At 48.8% G+C, this 20,816-nt stretch overlaps 2 protein-coding genes across 6 annotated transcripts in view; both read right to left on the reverse strand.

Annotated features, from left to right (window-relative positions):
- Positions 1-6: 6 nt before the first annotated feature.
- On the reverse strand, positions 7-19,507 carry MTFR1L (mitochondrial fission regulator 1 like). 4 transcript variants are annotated; one of them, XR_003092990.1, is made up of 8 exons: positions 15,372-15,526; positions 14,883-15,018; positions 13,461-13,565; positions 12,606-12,715; positions 11,623-11,834; positions 8,582-8,897; positions 5,253-5,457; positions 7-3,701 (listed from the first exon to the last, which is right to left on the reverse strand). XR_003092990.1 is itself a non-coding variant. In XM_025198656.1 (7 exons), exons 2-7 carry the CDS (start codon positions 14,970-14,972, stop codon positions 3,596-3,598), a joined length of 939 nt encoding a protein of 312 aa, XP_025054441.1. In that variant the 5' UTR covers positions 14,973-15,018; positions 19,381-19,507; the 3' UTR covers positions 7-3,595. The 4 variants fall into 4 exon arrangements, 3 of the variants coding, with proteins under 3 accessions (XP_025054441.1, XP_006019328.1, XP_006019327.1); XM_025198656.1 differs by lacking the exons at positions 5,253-5,457; positions 15,372-15,526 and adding an exon at positions 19,381-19,507; XM_006019266.3 differs by lacking the exon at positions 5,253-5,457.
- The window catches only part of SELENON (selenoprotein N), a 35,034-nt gene continuing 30,374 nt past the window's right edge, over positions 16,157-20,816 (reverse strand). For both annotated transcript variants that reach the window (XM_025198653.1, XM_025198652.1), the window contains one exon: positions 16,157-19,699. In XM_025198653.1, coding sequence (XP_025054438.1) covers positions 19,529-19,699 — 171 coding nt within the window. In that variant the 3' untranslated portion in view covers positions 16,157-19,528. The remainder of the gene's footprint in view (positions 19,700-20,816) is intronic.

Below are 20,816 nucleotides of genomic sequence, written 5' to 3' on the forward strand. Positions count from 1 at the left end.
TCGCCCAGGGACGGCGCCCGAGCCCGTGCCCCAGCGGCACGGGAGGCCTCCCCGGGCCCAGACTCATCCCAGGACTGGCTCTTCACAGAGGACTCGGAAGGGAACAGAGTGATTAGACATCCGATCCGCAACTAGGAACAGGCCGCACAGGGAGGTCTGGTATTGTTTAATGAACAGGAGAAGCCCTCCGCTGTCTGCACCGTGCGTTGCTGTCTTCAAGAAGGATGCAAGGAGTACGCCAGCGTGCACATGGTGCAGCAAGCAGGAGCTGGGATTAACGAGGAGAGTTTTGTGCAAATAAAGAGAGTGTTTTTATCCAGGCCTGTCGTAATCCTTTCTTGCAACATGCCCTACACAGGCCCCGTCCTCCCGCAGCTGAGCGACTCGGCTTTGCAGGGAGCGACCATCCGCATTCCTGGCAAGGCCGGCGTGCAGGGACCGGCTCTCTGTAGTGTGGGTGGGAGCGATCTGTGACACTTCCTATTGACTTCACCCGCTGCCGGTGCCCTGGTACTGCTTGCATTCGGCAGTGTGGCAGCATCCTGGAAGCAGCAGTGAAAGGTTTCACTAGCAAAAGCACAATCATTTCCACAACCCTGCAGAGCCTTGCTGCCGAGCTCACCTCTCTCAGCACGTCGCTGTGCGGTGGTTTCAGACACCAGCTGCCCTGCGGGGTTCGGGTCCAGCCCCCAGCTTTAATGCCGTGTTTCTGTGACTGGAGCATGCTGCTAGACGTCACTGACTGCAGGAATTGGCAAGATTGAGAGACTTGGCTTTAAACAGTCAAGCTATGGACAACCACCCCTTGCTTTGGGATTAATGCAGCTGGGGCCTGATGCCTGGCGTGGGGAAGCTGATCTGGGCCGGGAGTTTGCAGCTTCCTTGTTAGGTGGCTCCGGCTGCCCTCGGACAGCTCGGTGAACTAGATCATGCAGTACAATCGCTCTCAGCCAGGGCATGGTATTCTGAGTCACAGGGAAGCACATTTGCTATAAAAAGGCACTGAAGATCTGTGAGGTGCCCAGCTGCTACTAGCTCCTGCAGACCTCCTCCCAGACCCATGCCTTCATTAGCATTAGCAGGACTCAAAAGGTAGTTAAAACACCCAAAGCTGCCCTCCAAGTGGCTGTGACGGGAGGGGGGGCTCCAAGGTCTTCAGGGCTGGTTGCCATCCATGTCATGGTATGACAGCCCCACCAGCACGGTTACTCATGCCAAACCTCAATGCAGGGATTGCTGCTCCTGCGGGCTCCCTGGTAAGGGGGGCAGTGGGATGGGAGCTTTCTGGCTGGCCCTACAGGTGGAGGTTTGATAACAGATCATGCTTCCTCCCTGGCTGAGCCATCACTGGGGAATAACATCACACCTTTGCGCAAACCACCCGGGTGAGAGGCCTACGTGTTCTGCTAACGGCCATTGTTGGCACTCTCGACTTCTATGCAGAAAAGCCGGTGCTGCTGGAGAGACCAGTTCACCCCAGTAGCCTGCCCAAGCAGAAGTCACTCCTACTGCTCATGCCTCGGTAGGTCCCGAGATACCACGCCGCTGGGCTGTTAGCCAGACTCTCACTGCAGTCAAAAGTGTCTGGTCCACGGTCAGCTAGGCTCCGTGAGAACTCTGGAGGAGGGTCACGGTAGAGCCTTTGGGCCCAGGTGCGTCAAGGAGAGCGGGCAGAGGGAGTGGAGCTCCTTGCCTCTGCTTTGAATGCAGTGCTGCTCAGTGAATTATTTTTGGTCACTTTAAATGGTAGGGCCTGCTGCTAAACTAGAGATTCTTGGCCCTCCAGGCAATACTAAGCGTGTATCTAGACACGGGATCATTCCTGACACCTTTCTGTGGACACCTTTGTTCTGGAGGAAGCCCAGACAGAGCTATACAGGAAGCTACTCCACTTTCAAGTCAGATCCCCTAAACCTTAGCCCAGGTAGCCTGCATACTTTGACTGCGCTTTAGGCAATGGAGCCAAGAGAGGAAGGCACACAAAGGGCATGTCAGAACCCAGCCCCAGGCAGGAGCTTACCCTGCTGACAGGCAGGAGCCAAGCTCTGTGGGGGATAGTGTGCACTGAAGGATAGAGTCCTGGATTGGGACCGATAATCTGGGGTATATGCCCAGTTCAGCTCCTGGCCTGTTAGGTAACTTTCAGCAGGTTGCTTCACCTCTGCCTCAGCTTCCTCACCTCTATAACAGGAATTCGTTCAGATTGCAAGGCTGGATGGGACCTCGGCAGATCATCGGGCCCAGCCCCCTGCATTAGCATCGGGACAATGATACTGAGCAGCTTGTGGAGGCCTCCACGACATGCACGCGAAGAGCGCTCCAGGAACCAGGCGCAGCATCGCCCCTCAGCTGTTCTGTCCGAGCTGAGCCAGTCACTTCTTCCGCAACAGTCGGAAAAGGATGCGTTCTTCTGGGAATTGCCTGATTTGGGCTAGGCCTTTCCGCGACCGACGTGTCGAACCCGCCGCAAGCGCCGGCAGAAGGGATCCCCCGGCTCTCAAGTTGAGGACATTAAGGACACCTGCGAGGCTCATTGGAGGACCAAGCATAGGGCTCCATTTATACAAAGGAAACATCGCACACCCTGAATACAGCCGTGAGGAACAGTTGCAGACAACCATCTTTACCCAAAATAAAACATCTCAACCAGTGAGAATCACCGCTTCCTTTGAACAGCCTCCTTCCCTTTCCCCTCCCTCAAGTTCCCTGCGGTGTTAATCGCCTCGCTCTGGTGGGCTCCGGCCATTGTATTCAAACTATATCCTTGCTGAAATTTGCGTTAATAAAATACATTTCATCTGACTAGAAAGATCACGTTCGTGAAACACGGAAGCCGACTTGGGACGGGCCGTGGGCCTGCTATCGTGGATCTCCGGGGACAACTTGAACTTTAAAACATTACAAAAATATTTTAGTCGCTGGCCTGCTGACACCAACCTCACGTTTTTTAAGCTTATTAAAGAGTCCAAAAATTCACATCAACTCTTCCCGTCCCATTTGGGACTGGAAAATAATTGGAAGAAGACTTAGGCAAGGGAATCCTTTTCTGGGGAGAACGACACAAGCTCCTAACCAGCTCAGGCCAAAGGAAAACTTCCTAAAGAGCTGAGGATGAGGAAGGAAGCAGCAATTTACTCTCAGTGACAGCCTTGCTCCAGGCTCTCTGGGAAAGTAGTAGGAGCTTGATGTCCAATTATATCTGAAATGGGTAGCTAATTACCCCACAACAAGGATGTCATGAGTTTAGTTAACTTGAATAATTAATTTGAATCTAAACTCACAGAGGAAGACACACGGAGGAGGGAAAACTTCACCTAGCCACACACATATCACTCGTTAGAAGAACCTCACCAGTAAAATGCTTCGGTTCAAAATAGGGTGGAAAAGAATTTCCATTTTCTTAAAAAGTTTTTATATATTAAGATACGTGGAAACACTGCAAATCCAAAGTTTCTTTCTCAAATAAGTGTCCAGTGCAGATATAATTCCTAATTAAAGAGGCAAAAAAGTTTGATCCTTAGGAAGGCAGCTACTGTGGAGAGAAATCTCAGGAGCACGATATATGTTGCTTACGGAGTTAAATTAGAGCGTGGTGTCACTTCTCTTTCATAGCTATATCTTCATCCTTTAAAGCAAACTTTCTCCTCAACGCTTCTGAAATGAGAATAGCTGGATCTTCCTCCTTCAGTAAAGTTCGGTTCCTAAAGGGAAGATACAGAGTTAACGTGAACAGAGCTTCTCCAAAGCATTACTTCCCCAAATCTATGGCGAACAGTTCCTGTTATGCTTCAGTTATGAAACTTTAGCCTGAGAAATATTGGTCACTTAAAAACCTGTTCTGATTTCAATGCTCTCCTGCAGCCACTGCTGTCAGTGAGTCTCTAAGCTGGGTCAAGTGCAAAAACCTGAAAAGGCAACACGAAAGCCTGAGGTTTTCAAAAGTCCTAGGATGTTTAGGCACACAGCTCCTCTTAATGTCACGGGACTTTTTTGTGTATTATTCTACTGTTGAAAAATCTCAGCACAGAGTGCCCACTGCTTTCCGGGAAGGCGGTAGCGGCAGGTAAAAACAACGTGCCAAACTCGAGCTCTTTGGAGCCTTCCCTAGGGCTTCCAACGGATTTACTGCTTTGAAAAACATCCCGGTCTATATTTGCAAGTTTTCTTGCAACTAATTTGATCGTGAGAAATGAGTCGTGCTGTGTCAGGTCAGTTTTACTTCCTCTTTACTCACATCACTCAGTAGCAGGCTTACACTGACATCTGTCTTCACTGGCCTGCCTCTTTTGCTGCATGCCAATGAGCAGTTTACTTGCAAGTAAGTCAATCACATGTACATCCTGTGCATTTGCTTCACAGGATGGCAAGGAGTATGGATTATAGCGAGCTACCAACAATACCCGAGAGGAAGAGTTTGCTTGGATCTCATGTAAGCACTGATCCGAGAGTAAAAGCTCCCTGTAGGCTGGAATGCCATCAGTTTAATTGTTTAAAGGCCTCTAAAAGCATTGATGAAAGCACAAAAAAGGGGTTTCTGTCCATTTTAAACACCTTCAGCTACCTCACTGCATTAACACTTTGTACTAGAAAATAAAAGATTAGAGGGTCAGGACTGTAAGCCACAATTAATACAGTGTATACATTCAGCTGTTAGGATTATATAGCTGGTTTTGTAGATTGAAACCCTCCACTGATTTTCCCACAAAGCGGGACTGTTCCCTCCGACACCAGTGCAGACACAGGAATCACAACACGGCCTCCAAAGAAACCGCTGAAGCCATTACCTCCACCAAGGCAAGCCTAAGAGAAGTTAAAGTGGTCCAGGGTGCCAACGCACTCCTCTCTCCAAGGAGGTAAGGACAGGAAACCACTAGTAGGTACAGAGGCAGCAGCTGGCCAGTAGCACGGTGAGACAGGAGGGACAGAGATGGAAGCGGGGCTGATCAGAAGGTAAAAGCTGCTCCAAGATCAGTAAAAACTCATCCTCCACAGAGAGGAGAGGACAAGCCTCCCAGCAGCAAGGCACAACCAGTAGCTATTGCAGAAAACTGACACCAGAAACTAGCAGCAGAGCCTGTCCCTTGCACTGATATAGAGGAGCCCGGGGGCCAGACGGCAGTGTCTCGATTCCTTCGAGATTCCCATTAAACTACCCCAAGGACCAGGCAGGTAAATCACAGGCAATCAATGAGTGCAGTGATGCCTGAACTAATCAATCCCATTATAAACAGGGCTTGGAAGGATGTACTCACATTCAAAGCAGATCCGCACGCTACATGCTTTTAACCACACACTGAATGAAAGGATCAGCAGGCACACTACACAGACAATTCCCTTCCAAAGGGCATCACAGACATTAAGAGGGCTCTATTTTGATATGCGTTGACACATGCACTTCTGCAAGCGTGTCTCATACTCATTTCTGCAGCTTCCGGGGCTGTGTTTTAACACCGATTCCTAAATAGAGAAGCATCTATTTAATCATCTTTGTTAAGTGTAAACCACACTTCCACCCACACGAGTTACACGGCCACACACCCTGCTTTTTATAAACCTTCCCAGCGGGTTGCAGGCCGACCGGTACAACCTCAGGCCGGCTCTAAACTAGGAGCATTTGACAAGTGTATTATACTGGCAAAGCACTCCCTTAAAATACAGCTCTGCTGGTACAAAGCCACCTTTCACAGGCAGAGTAAAAGCCATTTTGCTGGGAGAGCTGCATCTACCCTGGGGGCTGTTTCTGGTACAGGGATAAACCCCCACCCCCCAACCAAAACGCTGTGCCAGTGGCCAGGAAGCTTCTGCCAGCAACATCACCATGGCCCAAGGCTGAAGCAGGAGATAATTATCGATACACCAAACTGTGTCAAACAATAGACTGAATAACGACATTGCCTGAGTGATTCCTGATGATTCACAGGCCTGCGATTCAGGTACAGCAGCTGTATGCCAAAGGGCACCTCTTGTACGTCAGAGGCAAGGCAATGGGCCGAAACGGAGGGCCAAACGAAAGAAACGCAGCTGAACTCAAACAGCAAATGAGCTCAAGGCTATGGGTCGGCATACGTGTGGGGAGAAGCAGCACAGGAAGCGTGGTGCTGCAGCCTTCCCACGGATCCATGCTGTTGGCCCCAAAGGTCACAGGGAAATGTATGTTATTGCTAGCACAGTTTATTGCCCAATACCAGGGCAACCCAAACACCCGCTTACCAGGGAAAAAGCCAAACTGTGGATACATCCGCTAAACTGGGATTCAGCTCCTATCACTCCCCAGCCATCAGGGCTCCATATGGCTGGAGCCTCAAGAGTTAGGGGGGCAGAAAGCGTGGGGATCTTCCCCCTCTGCCCACCAGGTCCCAGGGAGCTAGAACACGTCAGATAACCTCTAACCCCAAGGAGCCCATGCTAACACTTGCTGCTGGCTCGCCCCTTCAAGGAACAAGATCATGGGAACATTGTTCCCCACTGCAGTCAGCCCCTTCCTTGGGGAAAGGCACAGGCCACTAAATGCAGTCCCCCAAACTGTACTGGTGCTGATTCCCTTGCTGTCGCAGAAGGGTGGCCCCCACTGAGGTGAATGGAAAGGTTTAATAAGTAGATTCCACCTGGTGAAACACCCTCTCTGTGTCTCCTCATTCTGCTCTGCTGGCTGAAGAATGAGACCGAACAACATTTGTACGTCCATCCAAAGTTCTCCCTGCCCACTTTGGCTGAGGAAGAAGCTGGTCCAAATACCCTTCATTACACGACAGCCCCCTCCCAGCCACAGCAGGCTTTTAGCAGGAGCTCAGCTGGGGCTGAAGGCGGCCCTGAAGCAGCCGTACTCCACTTCAACCCCAGGCAGGGGGAAGGCACAGGCCTCTCCTGCTAACCCAGCTGCTTGGCCAAAGAGCTTCTGGTGAGTCTGGTCAGCTTAAGGTAAAAGGCACCAGCTCTGGTTGTCAGAGGGCATGGATTCACGCCAGCAGAGCCTGGTGGACTTGGTGAAATGCCTGTAGAGCAATCCCAGTTCATATAATGCCTGCTTCCCCTGCCTGCCTTCTGCTCAGCACCTCCTACCATGTACAACGACACCCCATAACTCAGCCTCTGAAAAACCACAGGACAGGCAGGATCCTGAGGTCCTACCACGTTTGGCTGTTCCCTCTCTCACAGGAAGGGTCTATCCTCCATAGAAAACCAATGATGTGCCAGTCTGCTTTTGCACTTTTAATGAGATTTGCATTACAGCACGCCTCCTGCAAATAGAGGAAAGCATAACCAAGGCTTGTGTGCCATTTGAGGGTTAACATTTTATGGGTTGTGAAGCAGAAAACCGGACTCTTATCTTCAAGAGCAGAGGATTCCTGTTTGTCTAAGTTTAACACAAATGACCCAAATGTGACCTTGCAGCCTGTTACCCAACCGCGAACCAAGGCTGAGGCAGCCCAGCTAAATCCAGCAAAGTTACAAATGTGCTTTTGGAAAAATGACATCTCCATACATTCAAAACGGCTTTGGGATGCCAAGAACTGCTGCATTGGGCAGAACGGCAGAAACCTGAGGCAGCAGTTCAAGGGAGGACACGTGGTATGCATTTATGAGGAGTAATTCATTTAAGCTCTGTGAATTCTACTCCAGAAAGAGTAAGCACATGAGTGATAATGAAGGAGCGACTTCCAACTCCGAGCGATGTTTAATTCTTTGGATGGCTTAAGGAAGAGGACAGTTTTGCTGAGCTGCAGAGAGTGCATACTGGGTCATTTCATTTTTGGAGAACAAAAGGAAGACACAATAAAATTTTTTTCTAATCATGTAAGGCCTAAAACGGACACTCACTGTAATTACAATTCATTCTGACCCTGGCCAGGGCTTCCAACAGTATAACAACTGTTTGCCTGGGTTTTAGGGCAGCAGCTGGGGAAGACTCAAGTTTTATTGATGCAATTCCACATTTCCCCACGTCAAACAGAAACTGCACGAGAGGCAGCTGAGATATTACAGAACTGATGTTATCAGGAGGGTGGACTCCTGTCTCTTAGTAATGCAGAGGCACGTCATCATTCCAGTTTACAAGTAAAAAAGGACTTATACATCAACAGAGGCATGGAGACAGGCGCTCTGCTCAAACAGACGCTACCTCAACCACATCCTTCCAGCTCAGAGGGGAAGAGGGGCACAGATACATGGCAATGCAAAGGCAGTGTCTCAGACACTCAGCTTTGAATGGCTTTTCTCTAATTTCATTAAGTAGCATGTGCACTCCCTGAATTAAAAAAAAAAGATCATTTTGAAGGTGGATGAATTGTAGTGGGTTGCCAAATGTGGTGCCAGCACAGTTAGCTCTGGCTTCCCTCCTCCATTGTTTTCTACTCTAAAATTCAAAGGCACAAGCTGGGTTGAAAAGCTGTCATTCTGGAGGCAAATAAAACAGCACAGAAACAGACTGTCAGCAGTTTTCTGCATAATAACTCTTTGTAAATCATGGTTACCAGCCATAAGGACAAGCAGGCGCACGTAACGTGCGATGTTCCTGCCCTGCTCTGACACAAAAGATGACAAAAAGAGTAATTACAATAAAAAAAGTTCAAAGAAGACTTACAACTCTTTGTTCTGCTTCATGCGATGGATGTCTTTGAGAATGCCCATCATGTCTGCAAAACTGCTGGCCTTCGACAGAGAGATGGAATCCTCCTCGTCGGGATCCTTTGGCTCCGGCTTGCAATACTCGAGAGAGGTTGCAGAACAAAGCATGGACACCGAGGGGAACTCGGGAGTGTCTAGTTCTGCCACCTCCTCTGTGATGTCACTAATGACAAAGGAAGTTGTAGATTGGAAAGAGGATCCAAAACAAGGTAAGGGAGAAGAGACATTTGAACTTTCTGGAGATAATAGATCCGGCGTTAATGAAGCAGATGCTGAAAAATAAAAACACAGAGAGAAAGGTCAACTCGAGCCAAAACACCATTTTTCCCTTAGCAGCAGAATAAAAATCAAGCCCCAAACTCAGCCAGCCCAGGTTATGCAACAGACAGGCCTGAGGACTCTCTTTAACACTTCACATCACCACACTCAGTCCAGGACCTTCTCCTCAGCAACACTGCTTCCTACACCACCGGCCTTCTACCCCGTCCCAAAATCTAGGAACAGACAGGGCCATCACCACAGCACCTGCCCCCCAAAGACTTGATGTGGACCTCTGGGAACCAGGTAAGTATTCTTTCCCTTCTTCCTGGGTATGCAGTAGTATTATTCCTATTTTGCAGAAGCAAAACTGAGGCATGGAGATTAAGTTACTTGCTTCAGGTCTCAAAGGGAGCCTGCAACAGAGCTTGGACCAGAGCCTAAGTCCCAGTGCAGTGACTTAACCAGGAGGCCATCCTCTCTCTTTCAAGACAGGGCTGGACTCCTGGCCTAAAGCTCCATCCCCTCCAAACGTGCTCCCAGCCCTCTCCTCTCCCAAAATGTTTCCTTCCAGTCCTCCTCTTGAGAACGCCTTAGTTTGTACAAATGACATGGTATGAACACAGGGCCATGCTCTGACCTAGTTCAGGTCAGTCTCTTTGCCCAATTTTGCTCATCTTGCCTACCAGGCAGAAAGGCAGGGTTCACCCATTCCAGTCTGCAAAGTGCTTTACGGACAACAGCTAAACAAACCCAAGTGTCATGAGGCAGGAGGGGCAGGAAGCTAGGGAGTAAACCAGAAGTAGGATTAGACGACTTCTTCCAGAAGAGCTTTTTCTGCATCAGAAGGGAGCCAACAGTACCTGGCCGAATAAAGGTGTCAGCACTTAAAAGCAGAGAAGACATGACAGCTGCCAATTACCAATAATCAGACTTTCTCAGAAGTAGATAAAGGGGAGCTCACAGTAACGACCCCTTGCCATCAGTGCCTCCAAAACAGAAGAGATAGCCAGAGTTATCCCCTGGACCAACCAGTTCCTTCGCTCCAGCTACATTCTGCATTATCATTCCCAAGCACTAACAGCACAATATGCTGCAAGCTTGAAAGAAAAGCCCATGGAGGACAGCTGATGCAGCCAGGCCCATTGCTGGGCGAGAGGAAGGAACAGCTGACACGTTTTCTCTTATACAGATTTGATTCATTCACAGCTATTCCTTTCCCTGAATCAAGGTGGAGTCTTCTAACACATGGGCTGAACTACAGGGATGAGTGATCACCGACCTCTTGCTCTGAAGCAAAGACGCATGTAAAGTTCACGGGAAGAATTCATGGCATTTTTTCCTGTTCTTTGCTTATTTTTAATGCACTTGCTCTTATCTGATCCTGCACGGGGAAGAAAGGACATGTCTGGGCTGCCTCACTTCACCCTTGCTGAACTGGCTCTCTTGGCTTGGAGAGATTTCCTGTTCTTTGATACTTCATGGCTTCTACCAAAGCAGGATGCTAACATCCTTCCTTTACCTGCCTGACCTTGTTACTGCCCCATTTGTCTATGTTTGTATTCCCCTGCTGTAAAAGGGACTGAAATTTTGCTATTTATTTCCAGCTTTGTGGTCTAACACTTGCCACGGTCAGAAACTGACAGCTCTACCCTCTTTTAACTGTTCCCCACACACTGAGGCACCAAGACGATCGTGGGCCTTGCACAGTCACATCACTCAGAACAGCCTGCAGAAGGAACAAGCATCATGGCAGGCTTGGGGGCTACCCAAAACCTGCCTGCATATTTCCATAGAGTGCAGGCCACAGAAGGGTGAAGCTTCTGCAGCGAGTTTAAGCAATTTGATAGAAGTAAACAGACTCCAGCCAGCCTCTTTTCCTCGAGCATAAATCAGCCCTCATCTCTGATCAGGAAAAACAGAAATGCTGGCATCACACTCCCATGGAAACAGCCAGTAATCCTTTCATACAGTCACAGGGTTGCACAGGCCCCGAGGGCCAGCTAGTCCTACCTCTGCAGTGCAACAGTCTCAGCACATCCCAGCCTCAGAGGAAGGAAATTCCACAGCTTCCCCCTGGGCAGCTTGTTCCACTGCTCTCACAGCGAGGAAGGCTTTCCTGAGGTTTAAAGTAACCTAAAACAATGTAATGAGAGGCCCAGGACCATCTGACAAGACCAGGCATCCTACACTTCTATGCAACGGAAGACTCAATCCCCTTCCTCTTTCTCAGATGCAGTAACAGCTCCCACAGTTATATTTGGTTCCTTTTCAAACTAGACAGTATTTAGCACCTAAATGAAGTGCAGGTCCTTCTAACCAGCAACAGAAACGGTCACCCCCAGACAGCAAACAACAGGGAGAAATGTGGAGTCACTGGTGCTAATCGCATCTCTGATCCTCCGTGCCATTCTTGCTGTTCCTTATTCTAGATGTTTTAAACAGTCACATTTGTGTTTCAACACTCTTGGCATTTAGGAAGCAGAACAAATGTCACTTCCCAGCTAGCCAAAACTCCTACAATGGTCAACTCAGTTGTAGCAGGCAGAGCGAGATGTGTAAGAGGTTCTGCTATGTATACTGGGGCTCTTTCACAGCACACGTATTTGTCACAAGTCCCATACTAGAGACATGGAGAGAAAATACTGACAATCTGTAATACAGCATGTGATCAGTACCAGCAGCTTTATGCTGGGATCATCACTGCTCAGGTCTCCTCACTAGCAAAGAAGGGCCTACCTGAATCACCAGCTACAATTTTAGCTATTTGGCTCCGCAGGTGACTCAGCTCCTCCTGAAGCTCCGTAGTCCGACTCAGGGCAGGTAAACCAGGTTTCTTCAAGGCAAGCAGCTTCTCCTCCTGCTTCCTCAAGTTGGGGACCGAGGCGTTTCGCTGGATAACCGTGAAGGGGCTGGGCTTCCACTTGTGTTTTAGTGGCCGAGTGTCGCTCCTAAGTGGTGCAATACAAAACCTCTCCATCATTCACATGAAGCAGACCTGTTGTGAGCACAAAACTTTGCACTTCTGTTGCCTACCAAGGGATCTCCAAGCACTTTACAGACAACAAATTAAGCCCCACACCACTTTTGGGAGAACAGCGTTACATCCACTTGATAGACTGGAAAACAAAGCAGCACAGGAAGTTTGGGACAGAGGCAAAAATAAAACCAAACCTCCCAATTCCCAATCTTGAACTTTAACCAGGAGAACAGCAGACTATTCCTGTCCTGTTGGTGACTTACGTTTCTATGTGATGAAGTACAATTTGGAGGCAGCGAGTGAGGTGTCACCCAGCCCCACAGCTTGTGGGATCATCTGACTGCAAAACCCATTGCATTTCTCACAGATGACATTTAATGTTAAATTACTAGAACTTCCAGTACTTAAACGGAAAGACGACGGCTCCCTGGAACCACAGGTCTGAATCCCAGAAGGAATGATTTGACCCCTCATCTCCGAGACAGATGCATGGGGTCCCGTGCAATTTATTTTATGGAAGTCTTTCAATTAGACATTGGTATTTAGGGTTGTATCTACTCTTTGGAGATATTAACTCTCTCCCTGGTAGCTTCTATAAGGAAGTGTCACCGTGATCTTGGTCAAAATGTCTCTACCCTTCTCACCCTTAAAGCAAAAACAAACAAACAATCGTCAATAGGTGTCTCATTAGAACTCAAAATTACTTGAAATTGGGCCTGGGGCCAACAAGGGAAAGAAGTACCTGACTCTAGCATATGTTTCTTCATCATCTGCTGCTATCCACGCAATGTCTGCCAGAGTAGGGACCGGAGGTATGTCATTTAAGTACAGATCAGAGACATTTGGCAGAACCTAGGAAGAACATTGCAACACCAAAGTAATTTGTGACTTTGTTCCATTTAACATGTGTGCTACAAGCTCAAGATATTGACACATGCGGGCCTTTTTTGCATCCATACCGTAGCTAAGTCTCAGGTGGAGGAAGTTAGTGCAAATGCATTTGCATAAATGCAAACCCTGTTGCAGTATGGTTTATAGATCTGTTATCTTTGCTTTTTTGGAATATGTCCCAGAAAACTAGAATATCAACCTGCAAAAAGTAGATGCTGCGGTGCTTAAATTGTTGCTGGAGGAAGACAAACAGTGCTGCGCATGTGCAGGTGCCAAATGAGCTCAGCAGGATGGCCCAACTTGTTCTCAAATGTACACCGAGGCAAACAATCCTCATTAGCGTGACTTTACAGATTAGGAAAGTGAGGTTAAGTACTTTCCCAAGGTCACTCAGTGAGCTAATGGCTCAGCCAGGAGATTAGACTCTCAGCCTCCTGGAAGCAGAAACCACCATCCTTCGTAAGTGCAGCCATACTCTTAGGGAACATGTATGATTCGCAGGTTGCTGTCGATCATTTTAAGATATGCAATTTACAAAAGCCAAGAGGGAAACTAGTCAAAACTCAAACTAAAATGTGTCCCCAGTATAACCCTGTGGGCTAGATGTCACAGGCAAGGGGGAAACAGTGCAGGAAAAGCACTTCTTGGGCTAGACCAGTGCCTATATCCAGTACATATATCCAGGATCTGTCTCTCACATGCTTACCTCAAAGGATGCCCTGGGACACGGTTTTAAGGGCAGGTTTGTCCCAATCCTCCTGACTACGCTGCGTGATGAGCCGCAAGGTTTGTTCTGCCAAATTGGGATAGTCTAGGAGTCGAGACAACAGTTTACAAAATCAGACAGTACCTGCAACACACCCAACTTTTGAAGGAACTGTCACCACAGAAAATTAAATCAGAATTCTGGCACCGTTATCACCTTTTATTCTTTTCGATGCATCTCATCAAGAGTCCCATCGAACCCCACAGGTTTGCTTTCAAATGAGGGTCCTTCCTGGAAATCTGCATTTGAACTTCAGATGTGGGAGGCAGCAAGATTGCTCATGTGTAAAGCTAAACACGTGGGTACTTATTTTCCAGGTTTTGGGGGTTAACGGCATTAGTTAATGTATGTGGGCTCAGAGATGAAAACGCATGGAAAGGACAGTAGCAGTGCAGTATATTGGATAAAGGAGAAGGAATAAATGAGACCACCACCCCAAGCCAACACAACCGTACACAGACACCTGGTCATTCAAGGCTGGGAGAATCAGCCAGCCAGATTTGAAGCTGGCTACATCGCTCCTGATGTCCTGCGGTCGCAGAAACCAGCCTTCCTTCCCCAACCAGGCCCGATAGGGGACCCATGGGCACATCTTCGTCTTCACAGTCCCACTTAGAGGGATGTTGTCAGTTTTGAAAGCAAGTTCCCTTGACTGCATTGCTATCACCTCCTTCACAAAGCTGAATGTTTTCAGTACCATTTGCAATAGCTATTTACTCTTCCTAGTTTTCATCTCGGGCAATGAAAACAGAGTTGGGGGAAAATATCTTAGCAGTTAAGTGCCCCCCCCCCCGAGTTTGATAAGGAGCTTGGGATTTGTGCATCTGCCCGTTGTCAATTTTGTATCTGTTTCTAATTGATTTCTAGTCAAGTGGCAGGTCTCAGGAACCAGCGCAAGGCTTTGGGCAGAGTCCACTTCAGGCAAACTAACAACGTGGATCTGTCCCGTCCGCGCAAAGATTCCTGTTCATAACTGACACAAAGTTGTACCTGATCTAACGAAGCCCGTACGTGACCTCAGCTACCCCGATTAGGTAACAAGTCATTTACACACGCACAAAACAAAATGAATCACTGGGCTCTGAGACATGAAAACCTAAGCATCGTTTGACTAACGGCTAGCAAGCTCCACAAGCTGCTTAATACCCTTGTCATTCAAACAGCGCTGCTATCATTTATATGCGGTAAATCTTATGCTGCACGCGCTACATTCGTGCAGCGATAATACCCGTCTCCGTAGCTCTTAGACCAACAATCGGAGCTCGTCGTGCCGGGACAGATGGGCAGCCGTCTCTGAGGACAGGTTCAGGATCCCCTCCCTGCACGCAACAAATGTTTCTGAGAAGAAAAAACGGGACTTACCGAATCTGTTGCCATGGCAGACCGTACAGAAGGCTGCCAAACTGGATGCACGAGTAAATCAGACACAAAGATCGCAGCTCCAAGACACATGAGGTGCTTTCATATCATTTCCTCTCAGAGAACAAGGACTCTCTCACTGAAAGACACAAGGACACTTGGATGAGGGCGAGTCCCACGGTTTCGAGCCGTCCAGACAAGCTCTGGCAGATCGCGCGGCGCCTGCTTAAAAAACACAACCTGACGTACCACCCGCACGTTTCTGTCGTATAAAGTCATTCAAATAGACCCGTTATCATGATAATACACCTGTTCAGGGGACGCTGCTGTGCGGTGCGGTGCGGGCTCCCACGGGAGGTGGTGCTCGCCCCTACCCTGGGGGTCTTCCAGGGGAGGCTGCACACACGTTTGGCCGGGGTCACCGGGGCGGGGGGGGGTGTTTAGGCCCCAAGCACAACGACACGACGGCTACGGTACTACGTCAACACGTACCGCTGACAGGCTGCGTGCGCGCCGCCCGTGGGACGCGGGCTAGAGACTGGGAAGCGGGGCCGCCGCGTCCTGCCGTCGCCGCTTCCGGGCGGCCATGGGCACGCGACCCGGAAGCAGAACGCGCTGTCACTGTTCCCTTCCGGGAGGTCGGCTTCACCACTGCGCCTGCGCGCCCGCTTCCTTCCGGGTGGTGACGTCACCCCGCGGGAGCGGCGCCACGTGCTGCAGGTCTGCCCCGCGGGAGCAGGGCAGGGGCACGAGGGTGTGGGGCGTCGCAACCACATTGGACCCCCAGAAATGCCCCACACACACTGGCGGATCGCGCCCCGCACGTTTAAACGACACCGCCTCAAGCACCGACCAGTTTTTCCATTCAGCCTTAAGCACCTTTTTGTCCTATAAAGTCACGATCGTGCATACCCGCCGTCTGCGTGTCGCTGGTGGCAGCCGGACCACTGACTGCGCACCGCTGCCCTAGCCTGGGGGGTGCCCGGTCACGTGGAGGCTGAAAACACAAGTTAAAAGCATCAGCTGCCCGAGGCCGAAGCAGAGTGACGGACGGGGCCTGACCCGGGTTTTCCCCCATGTTCCTCTCACGTGCAGCCTCCGGCAGTTCAGGCCGAGGACGCTGTGATGCAGAGGCCGTGCCCTGCTCGACGGTGGTGGACGCCCCTTTCCTCCACCCGCTTCACAAATCCGGCTAGGCTCTCCGCTTCCCCTAGTCTGGTGGCGCCGAGTCCCGCCCGTTCAGCGACGCCGCCCGAAAAAGAACCGCCGTGCGCTCGTTTGAAACTTACTAGGTACTCCGTTTATTTTGTGACCCCCAGTTCTGGCCGTGCGAGAGAGAGTATAAAAGAGCTGCGACACCCCCGCAGCAGGAGAACAGCCGCCTCTCGCGGAAAATAAGCTATAAACACAGCGATCCAAAGAGCCCCAGAAGAGGAGGGTACGAGATGTTTTTCTCCTGCCGTACAGCTGTCAAACATCAGGCCTGACCCGTTCGTGATTTAAGGTCAGACCGTCATGAAGAACAGATGACGGGGTGGGTGGGGGGAAAAACTTCTCTGCCTTCCTCCTCTTCAGTGGTACTAAAACAGCCTATAAAACCCTATGAATGATGTAGTAAAAATATGAAAAAGTGTTCAGCCCATATTAAAAAAGTTTAAGACACAGCTTCACCTCTCGCAACTAGAACAACCGTTAACCCAGCGGTAAATGAACAGTGATTGGGTCTTTCCGGTAGCTTTACTGTTAGAAGATTAATAGCAGAAGCACTTCATTCCTCTCCGTTGAGACCCACTGAACAGTCCAAACTGCTGGAATAATTTTGTCTGTTTCTGAAACAAAAGCCATCCTGACATGCTTACACTTGTAGCGAAATGACACATTTTCATGGAAAAAAGTGGCATTCAGGGACACTAGAGGGAGATGTAGCAATGTAAAACAGCCATTCAGGTCACCACAGATCTACTTTTTATGGTCCTAATTTGAAGGGGAATGTTTTAGGAACTGGCTACCTTTTGTCAACCCAAAAGCTTGTACCTGTAAGGTTTTGCTCACTAAGTGTATCCTGGAGTTGCCAGCACCACTCCCTGATGACTTAGGGTTACTTTCCAGAGGTGCCCGGTGATGCCGTGGCGCAGCAGTGGGCAAAACACAGGCATTAAGTGATTTACCATCACACTGGGACGCAGCCCTGACACGATCGCACTGACTGATGGTTATCCCTGCTTCAAATGAGCACTAGTGAGACAGGCAGTAAAATACAGACTTAAAAACTCAGACTATGGGTACTTCTCTCAGGATTTAACATCAGTCACCGATGACAAAGCCCTGGATCATCTCTCCTTTCATTATATGCGTTTTTACATGGAGAAGATGAAACCAATCTCTGCTCGTTCAGACGTGGCCCTGCACTTCCCTCCGTCCTGGTTTGCACCAAACCAAAACAGAAGTGTAGAATTAATTCCCTGTGACGGTAATATTTACACAGGGAACGGTCTGAAGTCTAAAACCCACCCTTATTTGAATCGAGGGGGAAAAAAAAAAAAAAAATCAAACGATGAAAATGCTTCCAACGAAGTTCTGTAAAACCCGAAAGGTTGAGTCGAAACAGAGGCTAAGGGAATTAGATACCCTGAAATTCCCAGTTTGAGCAACTAGAGCCCCTTTAGCATAAGAGCTACCCAGTGCTTGCCTGGTTCACAGTATCAATAGCTAAAGTGATTTGCATTGTCAGGATCGGATTTTGCTTCCAGACAGTAACACTGTTTACAAACACTGATAAATGGCACAATCGCCAGTCGAAAACCTGCCAGACCTGATCCTGTGACGTCCTTCTACCACTTCAGAGGCCTGCAGAACAGGGCCAACACACAGTTATAAAGCTAATACTGAGAAATGCCCCCACGGTTATTTAACACACTACAGCGGTGGTTCTCAACCTTTTTAGACCCAGGGCACCCCTCATTAACTTTTGTGAATTGAGCTGCACCCCATTTAAAAAACGGATTTATTACAGGGCACACCTTCTTGTAGAGGGGCTAGGCAGTAGGACCAGGGGAGTGGCCAGTCGGGGAAAAGCCTGAGCCTACCTGCTTATCTCCTCACATCTCAGCGGCACCCTTCAAAGGTGCCCAGGTACCTTGGTCACGAATCACTGCAGTACAGCAGACCTGGGACAAAGACCTCTCTACCAGATTGGTTTTTTAATCTGAAGTATGCATCCCATGAAGGAAGGAAAACAAGAATCCCAAACAGCACAGGGGCCTTGGGGGCTGTTCATCTTGTTTGGTCTGCTGAGTGCATTTCAGATTAAATCGTGCTTCGGCGAGCAGAAAAAAAAAGCATCACCAGCCCCGTTATTTGGCTGTGGCAATTGGCTGCTTTGATTGTCTACCACTGATTCTGTCTGACCCAGCGACAGGACAGCAAGTGTTCAAGGGGATGATAAAACAAGTAATCAATAGTTATATCCATGGACTGTAATAGGATTTTGCTATCTAAAGGACATCTCCATCTTTTTAATTAATTTACGTTTATACAAGTTCTTGGCTGCAGGATCAAATCAGAGCAGCCACTGAAGACTGTTAGAGGAGAAGGATCATCACCAGTCTGATGGCAAATTCTCCTTCATTCTTCACCCTTGGAAAAAATCTTGCGTGCAATTCTCAAGGATGTCAGGGAAAAAACACTTCATTTCTATAGCAGCTAACAGGCGAGACGGACACTCAACCCTCTCTTTCAAAGAAATCTGTTGCAGCTGATGGGTCCGCTTGTTCAGTGGACTTGGGAACATGAAACATGCAAGACGTAAAGTATGGATGGTAGCAAGTTACAGCTGTACACGACATGCAAAGGCTTCTGGATGAATAACACCTGGGAATCAGGTTAGGATGTCTCAGTGTTCGAAGGCTCTCAGGACAATGCTGAGCACTGAAACACACTGAGAACATATTTTGATGACGACTTTCCCACTGCCAGTTCCACCAGGTCGACTCTACAATCTCCCTCTCACTGAGAGATGTGGAAATACAGAGACCCTAAAAAAAAGGCCAGAACCCACACTACACAATGATTTGTAGATCAGAGTCAACTCATTTGAACTGCTCCAGAAGCAAGGAGAACTATTACCAAATGCTAAATGTTCATAGAAAGCATCATACACTGGCAGCTGAGCTCTGCAACCCTTGTTCATAGAGAGTGGCACGTGACATGAACAAGTGGTGCTGTACGGACGGTGGGTAAGGAAGTCAGGCCCTGGAGAACAAGTATTCGAAGTCTGCACTCAGGATAGCTACAACGTGAGTGCTACCAGACATAACTTCTAGAGTAAAGATTAAGCAAAAGAAAGGGGTGGTAATACAGACTGTGACACACATGCACAAAAGGCTTATAAATTAAGGTGTTTTAGCTCCTCTAGAAGTTTCCGAAACTCGCAAGGGGAAGTTATGTAAAAAGAGAAATTAAAACTTTTTAAATGATGCTGTTCTAAAATCTACAACCCTACCATTCAGTTCAAGGCTGCCATCCTAGAATCTTCTGCATTTCTGTATCCACACCGTGTTTACTCCACAGAGGAGGAAGAACCGCCTCAGCCAAAAACCAAGCTCTAACAACTCCCAAAGTTAGACTTGCTCCTTTTTTTTTTTTTTTTTTTAAGTCTGCAAGAAGGGTTTTGCTCTGTGCAGCCCCTCCTTCAGGAACTGGAGGTAGGTCGCAGTAGAAGGATCTTCAAAATTGGTTGAGAAACTGAAGACGCTGCTCTCAACTTCTTCGGGCTTCATAGAAGTAATATCCAGGAAGTAGTTGGCATTGATGTGGTGAATCTGGGGAAGGAAGCATGCCATAGAACGACACAGTTTAAAACAACCACCACTGTAAGGGCAGTTCACCAGTCAGTGGATTAGCCAATAACCAGGTGAACAATACACTTATGCCCTTCACTAAGTCCAAAGACCTCAAAGTGCTTTGCAGTTGCTAGTGAATTATGCCTCTGAGAAACAGGGCTTCCATTTTACAGATGGGGTGAAGCCATGAGAGATTAATGGCCTGCTTTCCAAGACCGCTAAGCACCTGCAGCTCCATCGATTTCAGTAGCAGCTGGCATTACCCAGTGCTTTTAAAAGCAATGTTCAGCCACAGACAGCGGGGGTAGGACTGCACAGGAGTCCTTGGGCACAGGAGCCAGCACCCTCAAACACACACGCTGTTATTAAGAGGCTTCTCAGAAAGGACATTAGCAACAAAGCATCCCTTTTATTTTGCCTCTGTCTGTCTGGTTCCCATCATGCGTGCACTACTAGGCTGCAAGGAGTTAGTGCTGTCCTGATAGGAGACACCCGTGGAGGGAGGCAGACAGTAGGTGCAGACAGCACAGTCACCCACACTTAGCTGGAGCAAAACAAGCATCAAAAGCTGTTGTCTCTGCTGTACTTCTCCAGTCCAAGGGGGCACAATGGAGTCAGTCTGTTGACCTACTAATGACTCGGATCAACCCAGACGGGATGGGGAAGGATTTAAAGTGCTGGAACCTGCTGGGAGTAAGAAAAGGAGTCTGCCGCACTGACCTGGGACTGGGGCCTGATGGCAGGTTGGGGCTGAAACTACTGGTTGTAATGGGCTCCCTGGAAGATGCTGACTACAATCTAGAGAGCTCTTAAGAGAGGTAAAGGGAAGGAGGCAGGAGCTGGGTTTGGGTTATTCCCTCGCAGAGTCTGTCTGCATCACTTTGGGGCTGTGCCTGTCACAAAGCCCTTGAAGGATAAGGCAGAAATGTGGAGGGTCCGCAGGTTTGGTGCCATTCTGGGGAGGCGTGGGGGAGCTGACACTAAGTTCCAGCTTGATTGTTAAGTCCCATAGATTCATAGATGTTAGGGTCGGAAGGGACCTCAATAGATCATCGAGTCCGACCCCCTGCATAAGCAGGAAAGAGGGCTGGGCCTA

Source organism: Alligator sinensis, unplaced genomic scaffold, assembly GCF_000455745.1.
Source record: "Alligator sinensis unplaced genomic scaffold, ASM45574v1 scaffold337_1, whole genome shotgun sequence".
In the NCBI taxonomy this organism is placed as follows: Eukaryota; Metazoa; Chordata; order Crocodylia; family Alligatoridae; genus Alligator; species Alligator sinensis.